Consider the following 20,000-nt stretch of genomic DNA (forward strand, 5'->3'; position numbering starts at 1 on the left):
CATCAAACGTCCTATCTAAGCTCCTTCAATGCTATGTGGATGTAAATAGCTCTGAAGATCTACAGAATAAGTCAAAGAAAGCGTTGAAGGGTATCCTCCAGAAGTGTGTTCATCTGCCGGCTCTGGAGCCTTTGCTTCATGACGCGCCTCCGAATATACTCAAGCACGTTGTTGGTCAGTTTTCGAAGGTTCTGCCGCACGACGCGAAGGCCCGTCGTCTATTTGTAACAAGCGGAGGACTGAAGAAAGTGCAGGAGATCAGAGCTGAAGCAGGCAGCGCTCTATATGATTATATAATGGCAATAAACAATTGTTATCCAGAGGAGATTGTGAGGTAAGATGACGACAGACGTGTGTGTTAGTGAGATATCGCAAAACCAGAAATTCGTGCGACCTGAATATCGTGCAAATTTGCCCTAAAACGTGTACTACAAAAATGCTATGTGATTTTAATTTGTGGGATGTTAAGACAACTCGAGTATCTTCTACTCAAGTATACTGGTAACAGTTTTATATTGAATGGTCAATAACCACCGATAACACAGCAAGAAGAAAGAAAGCATTTATGTGTAGATGTTTGCTGCCTGTTCAACTTCATGTATATAGGTGTGGGGAGAAAAAAAGACTTTATCTGTCGTTGTCGAGCGATTGAAATAGTTGGGATCATGGATATGTAGGAAAACGGTGAGAGAAAGATGGAATGAACACTCACGCACGTGTCTATGCACAGTGCAGATTCAATTCGTGTGATGATATTTGGTCGCACGCACGATTTAGGTTATTGCACTAATTTCTGGTTTTGCAGTATACTGTAAATGTTGAGAACAGAGCCCATCCAATTACCTGTCTTGAGGTGATTAAATGGTAAAAATGTGCTTGTAAGAATCATTAATCACAAAAATGTCTGATTAATCCCTAAGACAGACAACCTATTGCAACTTGAAAAGGCATGTGTACATTAAGTTTGGCCTTAATTAATTCTCAATTTATTAGTAGCCTTAGAGTGTAAACTGGTACATGAACAGCATGGTTTAAACATGCATTGTCAGTGTACGTGCTGCATCTTTGCTTGTTGCACTTGATATTGCCAGACATGGGCAGAATGAAGATAATCATACAATGATTGCCCACTTCTGTCTGTCCACATGTCTGTCCACATGTCTGTCTGTCTGTAACGCGCTGACCGACACGACGCCAGTCTCAGATCGTCACGAAATGCAACTGGTGGGTTGAGATCAATCATAATGGCTGACCTGTCCGTCTCTCTGTAACGTCTGTACAAGGACTGTTTAGTCTCGGGCTGTTATCTTGGGCCTAATTATTTGGTTCTGAAAACGGTTTAACTGGGACTTTAGGCCACACTTTTTTCTATGTTTCTCGTTGTGCAATAATTGTCATTGCCAGTGGCCATCATTTGGCCATAATGCAGGTTAGATGTTTTAAAAACATGTAAATACTTGAGGCTTTTCTCTGACATTTATGGTGATAAACTGAGATGCGTGGAAAATTTCACACACTAGTTACAGTGACGGGCGTTGGCTGACTCTACTTTAGTGACGTATGTTTATAGAATGACGCAACTTCTGTGACAGCTGACTCAATGTCTAAGACAGACTGTTGGTCGGTTGTGTTGGCGCATTATTATATAGATATTAATGATTTCATAGCAACTGGCAAATAGATTGCTTGGCAGTTGGAAGATGCAAACATGCAGGCTATTGTATGTTAATATGACTTGCTATAAAACTATACTATCTGACACAAAACAAAACCATCAACTTTTGGTTTCAAAACACGTCACTAATTTTTTTATTTTGTCAGTATTGAGTCGAGCTCTTGAGTCAAATACATTGCATTTGAAGGCAGTGTTTGGATTAGACATACATATGTATGTATATATATATATATATATATATATATATATATATATATATATATATATATATATATATATATATATCAGTGTTCGTCAAATTGGTAGCCCGGGCGCTCCGGACAACCACATATATTGGATGGGCAACCCAAATGCATCTGCAGGTAGCCCGAGACAACTACGCAATGTTTGGGCAACATAGCTGTTCTTTGCTAAGATCCAATAGTTTCTGTTGTCGATAAAGCGTCATACTGTTTTTTTTCTAAAGGTCTAGTTAGTAGTCGTGTTGTTCTATCTTTGTTTCTTTGTAATCAGCAAGGGTGAAGGGTGTGAATACTAATAGCATCTATTGTTCTCAGTATCAATTGCGATACTGGTCTAAGTAGGTCATGGGGCAACAAGTAACAACAACTTACGGGCAAATAGCCTTAGCAGGTGGCATTCATTTATGAAAACGCCTACCCAGTGGCTTAATTTCTGCTGTCAACAGTTGCTGTCAGCAAGCATATTTCTCCTACTTTTCTAGATATTGATAAGTCATTGTAGAGGGCACGTAGATAAATCCTGTAGATAACATAAAACGTTTGATTTGTTTGTAGTCACAAACTGGTTCTTACTGTAAATACACTGTACAGCTACCAAGACAGCAAGGTCAGATTCCTAGAAGCTGACGTGACTTCAAATTAATGGTTTTCTCTTGTGAGCTTAATGGTTGTGGTTAGTAAGTAGAGCAAGTATTGTAAGTTCCACAGCTGAAGCATAGTCCTTTGTTTTATGAGTATTTGCCATTCTCTGCTCTTGGTTGGTTTTGTTCTTCTTCTTACTTGAGACTGTGTAACTAACATTACGTTACAAGAAAAGCTCCTAGTAATTATCACCCACCAGATTACAATTATATAATAGGCAACCTGATATCACATGTAGACCCATGATGCTCCCTCATGTGGATGACTCAACCAGATGATGACTGTGACTCAACCGGATGATGACTGTGACTCAACCGGATGACTAGAGTCTAGGGTATGCACTGAGTATGGGGCATGGAGAGATAATGATCCAGATGGTCTATGCCAAGTACACAATCTATATAAGAACACAGTTTCTAGCACTAGGATTAGAAGTAGTAGTTGTTAATGTTCAGCAAGCTCAACACGAATGTTAGTAGTGCGGTATGGCTGATTTTTTGTTTTCAACGCCCACCATTGGTAGCTTTGAAATTGATCATGTTGCTACTCAGTTACTGCCAAAGGATGCTCCTGACAATTCAGTACCAGTGAAAGTGCTAGGAGATGGTAACTGTCTCTTTCGGGCTGCAACCTTTCTAGCTTATGGCAAAGAGGACCACCATGACCAACTTCGTGCTGCTGTGATGACAGAGGTAGATGACAACGTCGAGCACTATGCTGATCTGTTTCTAGGCCATGCGCGTCAAGCCAGTGGTGACGGTCAATGTGTAGATCTACTTTCCCAAACTCTTGGTGATGGACCAAGCCACACGTTTTTCTCATTGCTAATGCAAAAGTCTTCTCTTCGTGATTCATACATTGCTGGCCTAGAAGCAGACGTGAAGATTATGTTCAAAGTTGGGTACTTGGTGTGGCATGCTTGAATTAGCTGGCTTGGCTACTGTCTTTGGACACCCAGTACGCTCTGTCTACCCAACAAAGTTTCGCTTTGCCTGCCATGCTTTTATGAATGCTACATTTTATCCTCGTCAGCTAATGCAACAAGAACTGCAGCAGGAACAAATCCCCGCAATAATCATGTGGTCTTGCATGACAATGTCGGCGGGCAACTCACCCAGTCCAAACCATTTTGTGCCTTTGGTCATCCCAATGACGGTCTCAACTGGAACCAAAGGAAAGTCAACGACCGAGTCCTTTGCCAAACCAAGGAAATGCCTCTCAGCAAGAAATAAATCTTCTCATCCAGTTTCAAAAAAGACAAAGATACAAACTTTGTTTGGCTTTGCAGGACTAGAAACAGAACAATCTCATGTGAAGATTCCATCACCTGAACATTCCATCTCATCACTTGATGAAAGTAGCCATGCTTTACATGACCAGAAATTGCAATTACTAGCAACCTCGCCTACGGCAATAACACAGGCAACAACAACAAGAACAACAATAACAACAACAACAGCAACTACAACAGCATTGTGATTATTAACATCAGGGTGTTCTCTTTTGCCAACTATGAAAGGCAAATATGATGTTAAATATGATGCTGTAAAGCGACAGAAAAAGTTTGTTTTGACATGGAGAATCATTACCCTTGCTTACAAATATGCGTGGAAGAAAAGTACAATGACGGCAGCGTTCGTCCTGATTTTATGCAATGTAGAGTCTGTGTAAACAATCCACTCATTGCCGACAAACGTAGTGCATTTTTTATTGGCTCAACAAACTCTAGAATAGATCCCATCAAGAAACACAACTTGTCAAGACAGCATATTGCATGTGTACGTGCTGAAGAAATGCGAGCAGGACCAGTGAACGTTGAGATTACAAAGATCGAAGCTGGCCTTCTTTCTCTTCATAGCAAAGAACGGCAACATTATCAGTATTTGTTTCGCACAGCATACGCTGTTACAAAGAAATGCAAGTCTTTTCTTGACTATGAGTACATTTGTGAGGTACAGCAGGCCAATGATGTTGATCTAGGTAAGAACTATCTGCGCGATAAGTCTGCAGCCTTGTTCACGAAGTATATTGCTGATGATCTAAGGTGCAAGACTGCTGATGATTTAAAGCAGTGTCGCTATCTCTCCGTGATTTGTGATGGATCAACAGATTTGACTGTAGTGGAACAGGAGGTTGTCATGGTTCGCTACATTGATCTTACGACTGGTCGACCAGTGACTAGGTTGGCTGCATTGATAGAGTTGGAACACGCTCACGCAGATAGAGTATATACAGCGCTAAAAGATGGTTTGCAAAGAGTTATTAGTGGACAACCCGAGGATACCCTCAGGCTCTGTACGCATGGGGCCAACATTGTTTGCGGGAATTTTGATGGTGCTGCTGTCATGATGGGTGATCGCAACGGTGTCAAAGCAAAGCTGGTCAGAGACTATCCTTGCGCCGTTGTAATTCACTGTGTTGTTCACAAACTAGAGCTTGGCATTCTTGATGCAGTTAAAGCGGTTCCATATCTTGCAGAGTTTGAAGCAAGTATTAAGGAAATTTTCAAAATATATTGGTATTCACCTAAACGGCAACGAGAGCTGAAACAAGCTGCATCTACTCTTGACGAAGAGCTCAAGTCCTTTTCTGATATCAAGCAAGTTAGGTGGGTTGCTAGTAAAGAGCGGGCTCTCAAAGCAATCCTGCACAACTTGTCATCTTTAGCTGCCCACCTGGAGCATATGGCTGTTGGCGCCGGAAACAGTAGCGAAGAGAAGTCTAGAGCTTGAAGTATATTAGATACCATCTTGAGTCTCCGTTTTATCTTTTGGATTCACATGATGCTAGATTTTCTTGCGATTGTGACTAAAGTCTCAAGAAAATTCCAACAGAACGACATTGTTTTAATTGAAGTGCCAATCATTATTGATGATTGCATTGATGCTTTATCAGACCTTCTACAGCAATGTGGAGATTATCGTAAGAAGTTCAATGCTATGTTCAATGCACATGAGAACACATATGGTACTTTGCAACTTAGTTCTCAGCGATCAACCAGAGGTGGCATCCATGCTAACACTGTTACCACTGTCGACTTAGATGACGACGCAGAGAAGTTTGTGAAGGGTGCTTTGTCATATCTGAAAATGCACTTTGGTTGCTTCAAAAATCCAACCTTGTCACATTTCGCAGCATTAAACTTTAAGAAATGGCCATACGATGAAACCGAGAGAAAGAGCTTTGGTCATGATGACATCAGCGGTTTAGTTAAAGCTTTTGAGTTAGCAATGAAAAATGCCAGCTGCAATGTGGAAAGTGTTTGCAGTGAGTGGGGGATTCCACCGGAAACTGAAACGCCGTGTAGTCCCACTTCGAACCTCTCCTATACTTTCAGTCTACACTGATCTATTGAAAGGTGAATTCAGCAAACCCTGACGGTGACCTCTCGAATATTCTGCACCTTGTGCACATCATGCTCACTATGAGTCCCAGCACTGCTGAATGTGAACACAGAATTTTGGAAGTTTGACCCTGATCCCGCCACAAATGCTTGGATTCTTGGGTCAACTGGTTGGCGACACGTTCATGGCCATCGTCTTCCCACAAAGAAAACAAATGTGAAAAGTAGTGGCGGGTCTGATGGATCAGACAGTAGTTAGGTCTACCTTTATCTTGCATATTGCAAACTAGCTGCTAAGGCTTAGAGCATAACACCTCTTGCAGTCACTGAGCAGTAACAGCTATTTCAGATCGTCTCAATTCTTAGTCTAAATTTCAAAATTGGTAGTCTATGTGCTTTTCTCATTATTAAAATTAAAGGCAGCAACATATGTAGATGTCATTATGGATACAATTAGACATAAATTCTTAATACCCAAAATATTTTGGCTATTTTAATTGGCTAGTAAATTAAGCAGCTTCTGCACTTTTATGACGGGCAACCTAACATTTTCCCGGGCTACCAACACATGGGTACATGGTAGCCCAGGGACAACTAACAGGTGTAGCGATTTGACGAACACTGTATATATATATATATATATATATATATATATATATATATATATATATATATATATATTTCAATACAACCAATCTATGATACAGGCAAATCCCATGAACTAAAATTACTGTCATTATTGTTTAACAACAGTGTACTTAGAATCATGCGTGCATTATATGACCACAACTTAACTGACAATTGCTGCAACAAATTATTTAAAGACTGACTAAAAGGAATAGAGTTAACAGAAACAGTTTTAGATGCTATAGTCTTTAATGTATTCAAGCTGACATCCGACCATGTTCCAAATGATTCAACTGCAAGTGGAAAGAAGAGGGCACCAGATGAAAACACTTGGGTGTCATACTTCATACACTTTGAAATTTCTATATATATATATATATATATATATATATATATATATATATATATATATATATACAAACACTTACCTCAGTGTGTGTGTGTGTGTATGTGTGTGTGTGTGTGTGTGTGTGTGTGTGTGTGTGTGCGCGCGCGTGTGTGCATGCATGCATGTGTGTGTGTGTGTGTTCTTGGAATGACCAATGGAATGTTTACATAGTTAGACTGACTCTCCAGCCATTGCAATTATGCACTAAATTTTGTTGCCGACCTACAATTATGAGTCAGTATGAACACAAATACCTCAGCATGACTTTCATTCATTTGATCACACTACACTTAACAGCTCATTACTGCAATGTAAATGTAAATTAAAATGTCGATAACAAAGACAGACAGACAAACAGACAGACAGACAGACAGACAGACAGACAGACAGACAGACACACATGGATGCAGCCAGCAACATCCATTCCAACGAGTAACAGTGGTCGTTCATTAAAATTAGTTGAGTGGAATAATAATGTTTGTTTGTTGTTTACTTGTTTACCTTTATTTATTATGTCTCATGTGTTGTTTACAGGTATTACTCTCCCGGCTACTCAGACAAGCTACTAGAACGGATCGACCAGTACAATCCTGCCACGATGCAGTGAAATGTATTGCTGTATGTCGTGTTGTTATCTTGCTGCATGTCTGTGTATTCATCAGTAGTGTGACATGGTAGTTATATAGTTATACATTGTACATGCATGTATGTATACACAGACCCGAACATCCAACATGACACAGATTAGATGGTGAGCGTAGTGAGTGTGATAGTGAGGCCTCATTGTTATCAATATGTAAGTAGCAATAGAAATGGGATGACTCTTTCAATGCAGTGACAAATCGTTTTATGTGTCTCTAACCCAAGAAATCACCAACACAAGTTACCACGATTAGAAGGCACGTACACAGGCAATCACCTTGTTTGAGGACAATATTATACTTTTAATGATAAATCACTAAAATCATTTATTGGTAAATAATTTATTTTTAATTAATAATATTTTATTTTCTGTAATTACCGTTAATATGTGTTATGTAAAAAAATTAATTAGTATATCATATTAGACATGATGGACATTGTGCAGAGTGAGGCTCGTATTGAGCTGACTCAGTAAGTCTTTCTTGTTGTTCTTATTATAATTACTTGAGGTAGTTTCTTTCAAACACGATTGTTGTAGCAGTGTGTTGTTGCCAGTATTGTTGTAGTGAAAGGTATTGATGTCAATAAAGTTGTTATGACATGTAAGAAAATTAATTATTATTGGTATTGGTATATATAATTAAATTATTATTATTGCTAAGTTATTAAAATCGTTTATTGGTAAATATTTTTATTAATTAAATATTTTATTTAATTAACAGTAATAAATGTTATGTAAAAGATTTAATTAATTGGTATTGGTATCTATAATTAAATTATTAAATTTTTTATTGGTAAATTATTTTGTTATTAATTAATTTATAATATTTTATTTAATTAACATTAATAAATGTTGTGTAAGTGATTTAATTAGTATTAGTATATACAATTAAATTATTAAATTGTTTATTGGTAAATCATTAAAATCGTTTATTGCTAATAATTTTGTTAATTAAGATATTTTATTTAATTAACAATAATAAGTGTTATGTAAAAAATTTAATTAATTAGTATTAGTATATATAATTAAATTATTAAAATCGTTTATTGGTAAATAATTTTGTTATTAATTAATTAAAAATATGTTAGTTAATTAACTTTAATAAATGTTGTCTAAGTGATTTAATTAGTAGAGTTATATGACACAAGGAATTTTCATGTACAGATAATGTGATTGTTTATATGGTCGGTACTGCGAGGGTCAGTCAGTTATCTGTTGCTGTTGCTGGTTAATTAGCAGACTTTCGACATTTGCAGCATAGACTAAAATTTTTATTAATTTAAAAATGTTTCTGTTTAATTAATTAATGAAATGCTCGCAAATGTGGTCTTGTACTGCAAGAAATCCACCAGATTTTTTTGCAAGAATTTGCGTTCCCGTATGTGAATTATTCAAGTTGAGAAGAGTCGGTGTCGTGTTGCTATTGAAACTTCTTACATTGGTAACGTAGCCTAACACTCGTTTACCATGTTGTTATTTAATTAATTTTGAAATGTAGTATATACGTAGAGTTCAATTTGCTGTGGTCTGTACTGCGAGGGCCAATATGCAACAACAATTTTAGCTCCCGTATGTGGACCTTGGATTTTTAGGGAGGAGCCGTTATTATGTCTTCCTCATAAATCAGCGTCCCGACATCTGCAACGCGCTGCAACGTTTCTCTCCCATCTCGTCCATCTACAAACAGTCGAATGGAGCATTCAGTCAGCCCGGACGGTCGCACCCGCCGTCACAGTGGCACCGCTCGCGAATCACATCGCAGCGGACAGGCAGATATCGCTCCCGCCATCCGTCGCGCGCGCAATCGCTCGACTGACTCACAGGATTCGTCCGGCTCGCGCATGTCCCGTCTGTCTCGCCGTGTGTCACGCGTTCTCTCACTCCGCCGAGCGCCCGAAGTCATTCCGGTGAGAGACCTCATCCTCATGAATGAAATCAACGAGGACAACGTGGTGGCTGTTTTGAAGAGACGGTACGAAGACGAGGAGATTTACGTAAGTGCCGCGTCTGTTGCGAGCTGTGAACGTCAGGTTCCATGTAAATTGTAATTGTGTGCGTCAGACGTACGTCGGAAGTGTCGTGGTGTCTGTGAATCCGTATCGCAATTTGGCGATTTATGATGAACACCAAGTCGCGCGCTACCGAGGTGAGGACGTTTGGGGTTTGTGTGGTTGAGACCGCGAGTGTGAACGACCACGCCTTTGTGGGCGTGGAGTGTTTGTGTGATGTGATTGGTTGGTTAATTAATAAAGTGATTGAGTGCAAATTTATTTGTTTAATTCCTTGTGGACAATTTACTTCCCTACTAAAGTGAGGCTGGTAAGATTGTGGCCTTGGATGCAGTGTGCCTGTTATATGTACCTCTTGAAAACTTTTTAGGGTGTAACTTAAAATTCCCGTCGCCTCCTCCTTGCCATTGGCAACTACTAGCCTGTTCACACTAGCATGGTTACGTAGCCTAACCGAGCCAAATCGAACCGAACCGCGTCAGCTAACTGTGTTGGCCTGCGTTCACACTGCCAAAGGCTGAAAGCGCGTAGTCAAAGAAAGTGGACGTGTATTCAGCTAACTGTGCATATCCGGGTAGTTCTTTTGATGGATCGTAGGCAAGATGCGATTGCCCTGTTTTAATTGGCATCCCAGCAGTTCATCGCAGTGAGATGTACAACACCGAGGTCTCAGAGACGATTTTCCACTGGACTACCGAACCGAACCGTGGTGGCACGGTATCTTGAGGTGAGCCAGCTCAACAAGGTTCGGTTTGGTTCGGTTCAGTTCAGCTGGCGTTCACACTGCGAAGTGAAGCCGAACCAAACTGTGGCGCACCGTGCTGGCACAGTTACAAACACTAGTGTGAACGGGCTATAATACTTGTGATTTGGTGAGTGAAGGTGGACAGTTTGGTCGCCTAGAGATTCAATGCGGCATTGAACATGGTCATCCTACTCTGTTCGCTGTGTAAAACTGCAGAACCTCCCATTGCTATACCATGTTCGCTGGGCGTATAGAAAAGAAACAATTTTTTGGGCGTATACGAGGGCATGGGCATGGGCATTATTTTGGTCCCAGGCGTATACATGGTCACAGAATGCTGTCGTTTGGCCAGTCATCATCTAAATACTTGAAGACAGAAATACCATAAATGCTTGCAATTATCCATTTGCGAGATCAAAGGTATTGGTATATGTACAGCATCAGCGTACGTGCAGAAACTAAACACTGTGTGTATACACATGCAAACCAGAGTGATCGGCCTGAAGCTGGTCAACAGCATCAGGGTTGGTAATTGCAACAAAGACATGAAACTAGCGGTAAGCACTTCCTCTCAACACTGACAGCACCTCATCAAACGCACACAGACGGAGACAATGATTTTGCGGACCTCATTTGTTTTGTCTGTGAATGCGTATCCTGGGCTTACACTTGGGCTTGGGCGTATAGTTAGGCACGGGCATTTTTTCGGGCTGACAGTTCTGACCTGTTGCACAAGGGCGTGTATACGGGCATTACACATAAACGTGTTGTCCAACTAAACACTCGCATAAACTCCGACTGACTACGCATGTCCTTAAGTCATAACTATATAACAGTGTGCATGCTACATACAACGCTACATAACCTGAGGAGGGTTACAGTGATGGCCTTGGCCAATTGTAATGCAGTGCATGTGCTTATTGTTATCGCTAGTGTTAATGAGCATGCCAAATGTGGGCAATCCCACATGCCACTCAATGTGCCCAGCCCCCTTCTCATGCTCTTGGTGCTAATTATCAGGCGCTAGTACACGTGCAGCAGCTGTTCTGTAACCTAAGCTAGCAGCTGACGGTTTAGCACTTTACTGCTTCTTTATTACCCAAGATGTAAACGCTAGGGTACAGTAACGCAAGCCAGTCACGTGACATACGACTGACTCGACGACTCGCTTCGCCTCCTACGTGACACGTGACCAAATAAATAATAAAATTATTTATTTCTTTGTTGTTCAAAAGCAAATCTGTTAGGATAACTTAATTAACACTGTGTATTTACATTTTATGTGTTTAGGTGGCAACTACTGGGATCCGAGCCTCTCCCCTCACGTGTAATCTTCACAACTTGTGTCAACCTCATACAACCTTTTGTCTTCACTGTCTTTCTCTTTCTTCTTTCCGAAGGTTTGCTCTTACTGATAGTGCGTACTCTGATCTTCGTTTCAAGGGACGTAATCAGTGTGTTATCATCTCTGGTGAAAGTGGATCTGGTAAGACCGAAGCATCGAAGGTGATCATGCGATACGTAGCCGCCGTTAGCCCCAGTGGAGCTCAAGTCGACGAAGTAAAGACAAAGTTACTGAAAACGAATCCCGTACTAGAAGGTAGTCACGTGACTAATTTAGATATTACGTTGTTGTGATTTGTGCATTTTGTGTTAGCATTTGGGAATGCCAAGACGGTGAGGAACGACAATTCGAGTCGGTTTGGCAAATACATGGATATTCAGTTTGATTACCATGGCAACCCAGTGGGTGGAAATATCACTACTTGTGAGTGGTTGTTGTATAACTAGTAGTGTGACTAAATTTTTAGTATGACAGTTACATTGGATGTTATGAGACTACACTGTAAATGATCTGTTTGTCTCTGTGTCGGGTTGTCGTTTGTTTTTCTGTGTGTGTGTTTGTGTGTGTGGTTGTTTGTCTGTTGTTACAGTCTGTGTAGCATGGTGGAGTGAGGTTGTAATGTTTTACGAGGTTTTGTGTGTCTGTCTGTCTATGTGTGTGTCTGACTTTGTGTGTGTGTGTCTGTCTGTCTGTCTGTCTGTCTGTCTGTATGTATGTCTGTTTGTCTGTTTGTCTATGTGTGTGTCTGACTTTTTGTGAGTCTGTGTGTGTATGTCTGTCTGTCTGTCAGTCAGTCAGTCTGTATGTCTGTTTGTTTGTGTGTCTGCCTGTCTATGTGTGTGTCTGACTTTTTGTGAGTCTGTGTGTGTGTGTGTGTGTGTGTGTGTGTGTGTGTGTGTGTGTGTGTGTGTGTGTGTGTGTGTGTGTGTGTGTCAGTCAGTCAGTCAGTCAGTCAGTCAGTCTGTATGTGTTGTCTGTCTGTCTGTATGTATGTATGTTTATCTGTCTGTCTATGTGTCTGTGTATGTGTCTGTCTGTCTGTAAACATGATACCTGTTTAATGCCTTAACTTAGCAATATGAATTTTCAAAGGAATTTACAACTGGACATTTAAAGTTGACAAAAAATTGATTAATAAATTAATAAATTAGTAAATACAATAATACAATCAATGTACTAAACGGATCCCCAGTATCCAGTTGAAAAGAGCACACTTCACCAACACGGTTGACATGTCATTGTGTGTAGGTTTGTTTGTGTTGGTCTGTCTGTTGACCTGTGTCTTTGCTTATTTTCTTTGTTGTATTTTTATTGACACGGTTACTCATCGATTCATTCACCTTACACAGATATGTTTGTATTGTTTAGATTTACTAGAAAAGGTAACAACTTCCAGTCAATGTCGTCGGAACGTCATCATTGTTTAGTTTTGTAGGCTCGACTTGTACGACAAAATCCAGACGAACGTTGCTTCCACATTTTCTACCAGATGTTGGCTGGTGGTCAATTGAGTTAGTAAAAATTGGTTTCGATGTATATGATAGTAACAGAGAATTGTATTTGTATATTATAGATTCACTTCAGATGGACAGTGATCCAAATCATTATCGGTATCTGAATCAGGGGAAATGTGTGAAGGTGAAGGGAATCAATGATCAGGAAGATTTTCGAGAAGTCCAGGTTGGTGATGTTAGCTACTGTAGGTAGGTAGCTGCATTTGTAGATTTGGGTTATTGCTGGTAACCTTGAACAAGGCAAATGTATCACAGTGACACACACACACACACACCACGCACACAAATGGATATGCCCTTCGGAAAGTTCTGAAGATAGCACCCCTTGCTTATTTCTAGATGAGGACCCCGGCGCTACTCGGAGCTTTAGGCCGCGCTGACGAACTCCGTAATGCGTGGCCAGAGCATTGAAGGGCACTGACTTTGGCGCAGTCGCGGGAGTGGACCTCAAGTCCACACGTACCCGTACATACTGCATGATATTCTGCTAAGCCAGCGGTCTAGTCCACCCCCAGTGAAAGACCAGGTACTCATTTATACTCCTGAGTCGGGAGAGGTAATTGTGTGTGAATTTCTTGCTCGAGGAAATTACGTCTGTACTCGTCCACGAACCTACGACCTCAACGTCCCGTATATTACCATTCTCTAAATGCAACTCTCTAACCAACTGAGCTATACACACACACACACACACACACACACACACACACACACACACACACACACACACACACACACACACACACACACACACACACACACCACAGTTTTTTAGTTTATTGTATGAATTGATTGTTTCATGCTTCATATTATTAACACTGACACACAGACTAACACCAATATACAATTCTAATGATTACTCTACTATCTCTGTATTCCAGCGATCTCTAAAGTTTCTCGGATTCAGCAAGGAAGATGAAAGCATCATTTTCCGAGTTCTCGGCGCAGTTCTGCTACTTGGTCAACTGGATTTCATAGCCAATGGAGAAGGATCCACAGTATCCAACAGAGATTGTCAGTCAGCATCTACAGTAAATGACAACAAGTTGCAATACTCATGTTTTGTCTATCAGGCTTAGAGAAGATTGGGCGTCTACTAAAAGGAGATCCACAAAAACTCGAGGCTGGATTGAGTCATAACACGGTTGTTGTTGAGGGAAAGCTCGTCTCTTCGTTGCTGAATCGAGAGAAGGTGCGTGGTAGTTTGTATGTACGTGCATTGCCTTGACTGTCAATGCAGTGAGTTTGGCAACGAGTAGTTGAGATTGGCCGTTTGCACGTGCGGTTTGCTCTTCTTGTTGGTCTGTTGATTTGTCTGATTAAAATGGAGGAATCGTGGGAAAACTGACTCTGTCTGTCCGTCTGTTTCTGTCTGTCCGTCTGTTTCTCTGTCTGTCCGTCTGTTTCTCTGTCTGTCCATCTGTCCATCTATTAGTCTGTCTGTCTGTCTGTCTGTCTATGTGCCTGTCTGTCTCTCTGTCTGTCCTTTAGTCTGTCTGTCCTTTAGTCTGTCTGTCCTGTCTATTATTCTGTCTGTCTGTCTGTCTATTAGTCCATCCGTCTGTTTGTCTGTCTGTTTGTCTATTAGTTTGTTTGTCTGTCTTAGTTAATCGGTGTGTCTGTCCGTCCTTCTGTCTGTCTGTCTGCCTGTCCGTTCGTTTGTCCGTTTGTCAGTAAGTATTGCTGCCTTTGTCTTTCTCTACTTCCTTCCTATAACAGAAAGGTCTAAACAGTCGATGTCTTGATGACAACTTTTATGCATATAGGCTTCCTATGCTTGTGAGACTCTGGCAAAGTCACTTTACGAGCGATTATTTGGATGGTTATGCACTCGAATGAACGAAACTCTATGCGTACCATCCGATTCGGTGAAGGCAGTCATAGGAGTACTCGACATCTATGGCTTTGAAATACTCCATGTAAGCAGCAATTTGATCAAGTAAAGTGGGCGTGGTGTCGTCCATGTGTGATGCTATAGACAAACGGGTTCGAGCAGTTCTGTATTAACTATTGCAACGAGAAACTGCAGCAACTGTTCATCGAGCTGACACTGAAGACCGAACAGGAGGAGTACAACGCAGAAGTAAGCCAATAGATACAGTAATGTTACACTAAATAGTTTTATGAAATTGTAAAGAAGGCCTGATAAATCAGTTATCTGAGCATAGATGCAATCAAAATGTTGTATTTTTGAATAGTAACTCGTGGGTTACTATGATTACCTGAGAAGTGAAACGGTAGAGTACGGTAACGCAGGCCGGTCACATGACATGTACGACCAACCGACTCGCTCCATCTCCTCTGTAACATGTGACCAAATATATGCAGCCCCTTCTCATGCTTACTACATAGCACAAGTACAGTTCATGCCATAATTATTGACACATGCCATGCATACAAAACATCTATTGTGAGTCAGGATGCAGCTGAGTTAGATCGTCGTCATCAGCCAGATGTATAGGATTGAAAGGTGTCTGCACCACCGCTGTGACACCTGACAGAACACAATCTTCAGTGCACCTTCCAATTGTATCGTAACTCTCGTCGTATTTGGGCTCTTGTAGACGGTAACCCAACGAACATCTCTTGTTACGAAAAGCAAAATAAAACTAAACGTGTGGGAAGGTATTAGCGCTAGAGGTGTAGTGGATTGACTCTATCAATCCATCCTACATGAGTGTTTGTTTGAAACTGCAAACACTTTCTATCCCAATGGTTGGAGGCTGCAACAGGACAGTGCACCAGCTGACAGGTTTATAAGAACGAAAGATCAATTTTCTCGCTAGCAGCAACGTTCACGTTATTGACTGGCCTGTCAACTCATTGGACCTGATGCCAATAGAAATTTATGGAGTTGGATGAAACGCGAAGTAGACAAAAGTGACCAAAGAACAAGATGGAACTGGAAGCCGGGATACTAAACGTGTGGCAGGCAATTGATATCCAAACTATTTTACGCATTTACGATAGCCATCTAGATCAATGTATTATACAAACGCTGGAGGTTGTACTAAATATTGATAGCGCAACTTCTGTCATTTGTCTCACTCTTGCGCAGTTGTTAGACATTGTTCTTGAATACCAGACAAATCTAGAAAATCATCTATCCTACTCTGAAAGCAAGGGAATGTTTGCAGACAGCTGATACAAAAAGTTGGCACCATGTGTGACACGCTCTCGTCAAAACAGTCTCAATAATTGTGGCACGAACTGTGCATATGTGTATAGACATTTTGAGAAAATGATAAGCATGTAGGGACGGATAGGTAATAGGTAAATTACAATACATGTAGGGCCTGAGGCTAGTTATCATGTACACATGTTACCGGAACAACATAGCGTTATGGAAGCTCTTCGCAGAACTGCGTACCAGCAGTTGATTGCTACTGTGCAGTTGTAGCTGTTGGGTCAGTGCAATTCCTTGAACAAGAGCAAGTCGTTTTATAGGACTCTCGTCGTATGAGGGGTTGAGAGCTAAAGTGGCGGAAGCACCAGGCACTTAGTTTCAAGAAAATTGAATGCAAAGTTTGTGATTTACATAAAATCAAAGAGACTTTCTAACTAATCAACTTGAAATGAATATACACTAGTGCAGTGAAAGTCTACTGAAACAAATTGTTGAAATAATAATTAATTAATTAAAGTAACGCGCGCTAGGAGATATGCCGCTACAGCCCTCATGATACCTCTTACTTCCATAGTGCTATAGCGGAGTGTCTGATTTCTGACACGCCTATGCTTCTGTTGCTTACGCCAATCTAGCACTAGGTAGATATCATTGCTCTGTATCATCTCCGTGGCGTGACTCAATTCTGCCTAATGTGTCGCTTACACCACTTTAGTTCTCAACCTCTCATATGTATGTAAACATTTTGAGAAAATGATAGGTATGTAGGGACGGATAGCTAATAGGTAATTACAATATTTGTAGGGCCTGAGGCTAGTTATCGTGTACACACGTGACCGGAACAACATGGCGTTATGGAAGCGCTTCGCACAGTTGTAGCTGTTGGGTCAGTGCTATTCCTCGAACAAGAGCAAGTCGTTTTATAGGACACTCGTCGTCGTAACTGCTTCTAGTGTTGCGCTAGCCTGACTGACAAAAGTGAAATGTGAGAGAATAGATTGCGTTTTTACTTACCGATAGACGCCTTCTGAGGAGCTTAGTGTCAGTGCTGGTAGTCTGGCTACCATTCAGAGCGTTTACAGTCAAGCATTAGGTAGCTCTGAGATTTTTTACTGAGTTTTGAGAGATCTGGTTAGGATGCATTTGGATACATTTGTATGGAGCACCATTTTGGATTCTTCGCATCCCTACATAGAGAGTGCTACCAATTCATAATGCATAGCAGGCCAGATTTTATGTAGTTTACTATAATATTTCTTTGTGAAACAACAAGAATGGACTCGTGTGTGTGTGTGTGTGTGTGTGTGTGTGTGTGTGTGTGTGTGTGTGTGTGTGTGTGTGAACTTGTTAATATCTATAATAGCCACGTCTTTCCCCGGATCACTCCAACTTGCCAATGCAAATGGCTGGATGGAGTTCAGGAGGGGAATAACATGAATTGCTGTCTAATAAGCCACTTGTCCGACCATAATCGGATGCAGTGGAAGACATGCAGCTACACAACATTCCCTACATGTTGAACACGATTTCTCACAAAACACGTAATCTCACCAAATGTAATTATATTTAGGGTATTACATGGGTAGACATCAAGTACTTCAACAACAGAGTTATATGCGATCTTGTTGATCGGGTAAGGAAAGAGTACGCACATAAGTGAGATGTATGGCATCGTATGGATGTCTTGTGTGTATTTAGAAGCCGAATGGGATTATTGCATTGCTGGATGAGGAATGTATTAGACCCGGTGATCGGTCAGACGAGAGCTGGCTGAGCAAAATGGATCAAGCGATTGGTCAGCATGGTCACTATCGCAGCCAACGATCGACGAAAGATCGTAAGATGCCGCAGAATGTGTTTGTGATGAAACACTATGCTGGAGACGTAAGTGTTGTGTGTGTGTGTGTGTGTGTGTGTGTGTGTGCATGTGTGTCACTGTGTATTTTTGTTTATATGTTCTTGTTGTGTTAGGTTGTTTACACCATAAGCTCCTTTGTGGACAAGAACATGGACACACTTTTTAAGGATCTAAGCCAATCGATGTTTGAGTGTGACAATCCTCTTCTGAAGGTAAGTAACATCACGTTTACTGCATGCTCGACTGAGTGTCTTGTATTTTGTAATAGTCAGGGACAGCAACAGTGCACTGCAGTGTGGGTATACACCAGAGGAGGTAGAAAGCTAGTGCGGTGCTACCTGGGCAGTCTTACTGTTCAGCCAATAAGCACCTTCTAAGCCCCGTATTTGAACCACGTGCTTACTTCAGTCTGCCTTGAGCCACTGTGAGTGCAACATCTGGATCTAGGTTACTGATGGTCCTGAGAGGTCGTGACTGTTTATTATAAACTCACTTGCCTTTCTGTGGTGGAAGCAACACTTACCCGCGTTTACATGGTGCAAATTAGCCCAAGTACAGTAGGAAGATAGAGACGGCATTCGACGGATTCGTTTGACGAGTTTTGCTTGATGGAGTAACGTTGGCATGGGTCGTAATTCCTAAGATTTTGTTTGATATCGAGTCAAGCAAAATGTGAAAGCCGTACACTAATACGTCGGTTATCTGGGCACTATCTATAACTGTGAAATATCCGTATCTCAGAGGGTAAAAACCACACCGTTAGCGCGTCATCCAAGAGACGAAACTGTGATCCGTGTACAATACATTGCCACTTGGCGACAGTTGGGTCCTCTACACCGAACAAGTGGCAACTGATCTTTTCTCGATCTTTCCAAATGTCTCTAATAGTTGACTTCGGCAGCTCAAAAATCTCAACTACGCGATGTTGAGACTTTCTATTTTTTCTCAAGTGTAAGGACAGACTGCCCCGCTTACTGGTCGCCATTTCCATGGATGCAAAATTGCGCATGCGCATTCATGTAAAAAGGGTTTTGCACATGATCACTGGGACTGCCGGTAGATCGAGGTGCCTGGAACTTTGAGGGCCGGATAACTGAGGTACTAGTGTATTATTCTGTACTGTAGGTGACTGACTGGTCTAGAGAAGATCAATCTCTCCTGTGGGCGTGCCTTTAACGCACGCTAGCTTTCTACATCACACAGCGTTGTGGTTGTTAAACCCCCAAAACATCATTAGCGACTCGTCTTGTCTCACACAAACAATAGAGAACAACAAAGGTTCTGGAACCACAGAAAGATGGAACAACAAACCACTGACAGTGTGACCATGTGAAGTCCATCTGTGCAAAGCAGTTTGTTATAAACAGACAGACACACAAACATACATACAGACAGACACACAAGCAGACAGACAGACAAACAAACACACAAACATACAGAAACACAAGCAGAGAGACAGACAGACAAACACACAAACATACAGACAGACAGACACACACAAGCAGACAGACAGACGGACAAACACTGTCTGTCATTTTTGTATTTTTTATGAATCCACATTTGGGACGAAAAGGGGTGGGCGGGCAAACTCTAAATCCAAATTCTTAAAAATACGAAATTCAAAGACGTCATCATATCCTTGTCGCCTTCAGACTACTCTCCGCTCGCGTTGATCGGTAGAAAATAATGAGACAGCTGTTGTAACCTGTCCGCCATCTAACTATAAGTGCAAATCAAACATATCGTAGCTGCTCAGTATTGGAAGACTCTGCAGACAGTACAGAAGGAGCAGAACGATCAGACACGCTACCAACTGACAGCCGTGTGTCATTTTGACGAGAC

The 20,000-nt window shown here is 41.1% G+C and overlaps 2 protein-coding genes across 3 annotated transcripts in view; both read left to right on the forward strand.

Moving 5' to 3' along the window:
* The window catches only part of LOC134195375 (sperm-associated antigen 6-like), a 13,727-nt gene extending 5,976 nt beyond the window's left edge, over positions 1–7,751 (forward strand). For both annotated transcript variants that reach the window (XM_062664392.1, XM_062664393.1), the window contains 2 exons: positions 1–334; positions 7,452–7,751. The exon at positions 1–334 is cut by the window's left edge and continues 67 nt beyond it. In XM_062664392.1, the coding sequence (XP_062520376.1) occupies positions 1–334; positions 7,452–7,524 (407 nt within the window). In that variant the 3' untranslated portion in view covers positions 7,525–7,751. The remainder of the gene's footprint in view (positions 335–7,451) is intronic.
* A 1,396-nt stretch (positions 7,752–9,147) lies between these two features.
* Positions 9,148–20,000, forward strand: part of LOC134195314 (unconventional myosin-Ia-like) — a 17,261-nt gene continuing 6,408 nt past the window's right edge. The window contains exons 1-15 of the mRNA XM_062664325.1: positions 9,148–9,554; positions 9,622–9,706; positions 11,605–11,641; positions 11,715–11,914; positions 11,972–12,082; positions 13,028–13,041; positions 13,095–13,170; positions 13,233–13,339; positions 14,055–14,187; positions 14,247–14,365; positions 14,940–15,092; positions 15,152–15,256; positions 17,871–17,933; positions 17,999–18,184; positions 18,272–18,370. Coding sequence (XP_062520309.1) covers positions 9,252–9,554; positions 9,622–9,706; positions 11,605–11,641; positions 11,715–11,914; positions 11,972–12,082; positions 13,028–13,041; positions 13,095–13,170; positions 13,233–13,339; positions 14,055–14,187; positions 14,247–14,365; positions 14,940–15,092; positions 15,152–15,256; positions 17,871–17,933; positions 17,999–18,184; positions 18,272–18,370 — 1,791 coding nt within the window. The 5' untranslated portion in view covers positions 9,148–9,251. The remainder of the gene's footprint in view (positions 9,555–9,621; positions 9,707–11,604; positions 11,642–11,714; positions 11,915–11,971; positions 12,083–13,027; positions 13,042–13,094; positions 13,171–13,232; positions 13,340–14,054; positions 14,188–14,246; positions 14,366–14,939; positions 15,093–15,151; positions 15,257–17,870; positions 17,934–17,998; positions 18,185–18,271; positions 18,371–20,000) is intronic.

The sequence above is a fragment of the Corticium candelabrum genome, chromosome 20 (assembly GCF_963422355.1).
Source record: "Corticium candelabrum chromosome 20, ooCorCand1.1, whole genome shotgun sequence".
NCBI classification, from domain to species: domain Eukaryota; kingdom Metazoa; phylum Porifera; class Homoscleromorpha; order Homosclerophorida; family Plakinidae; genus Corticium; species Corticium candelabrum.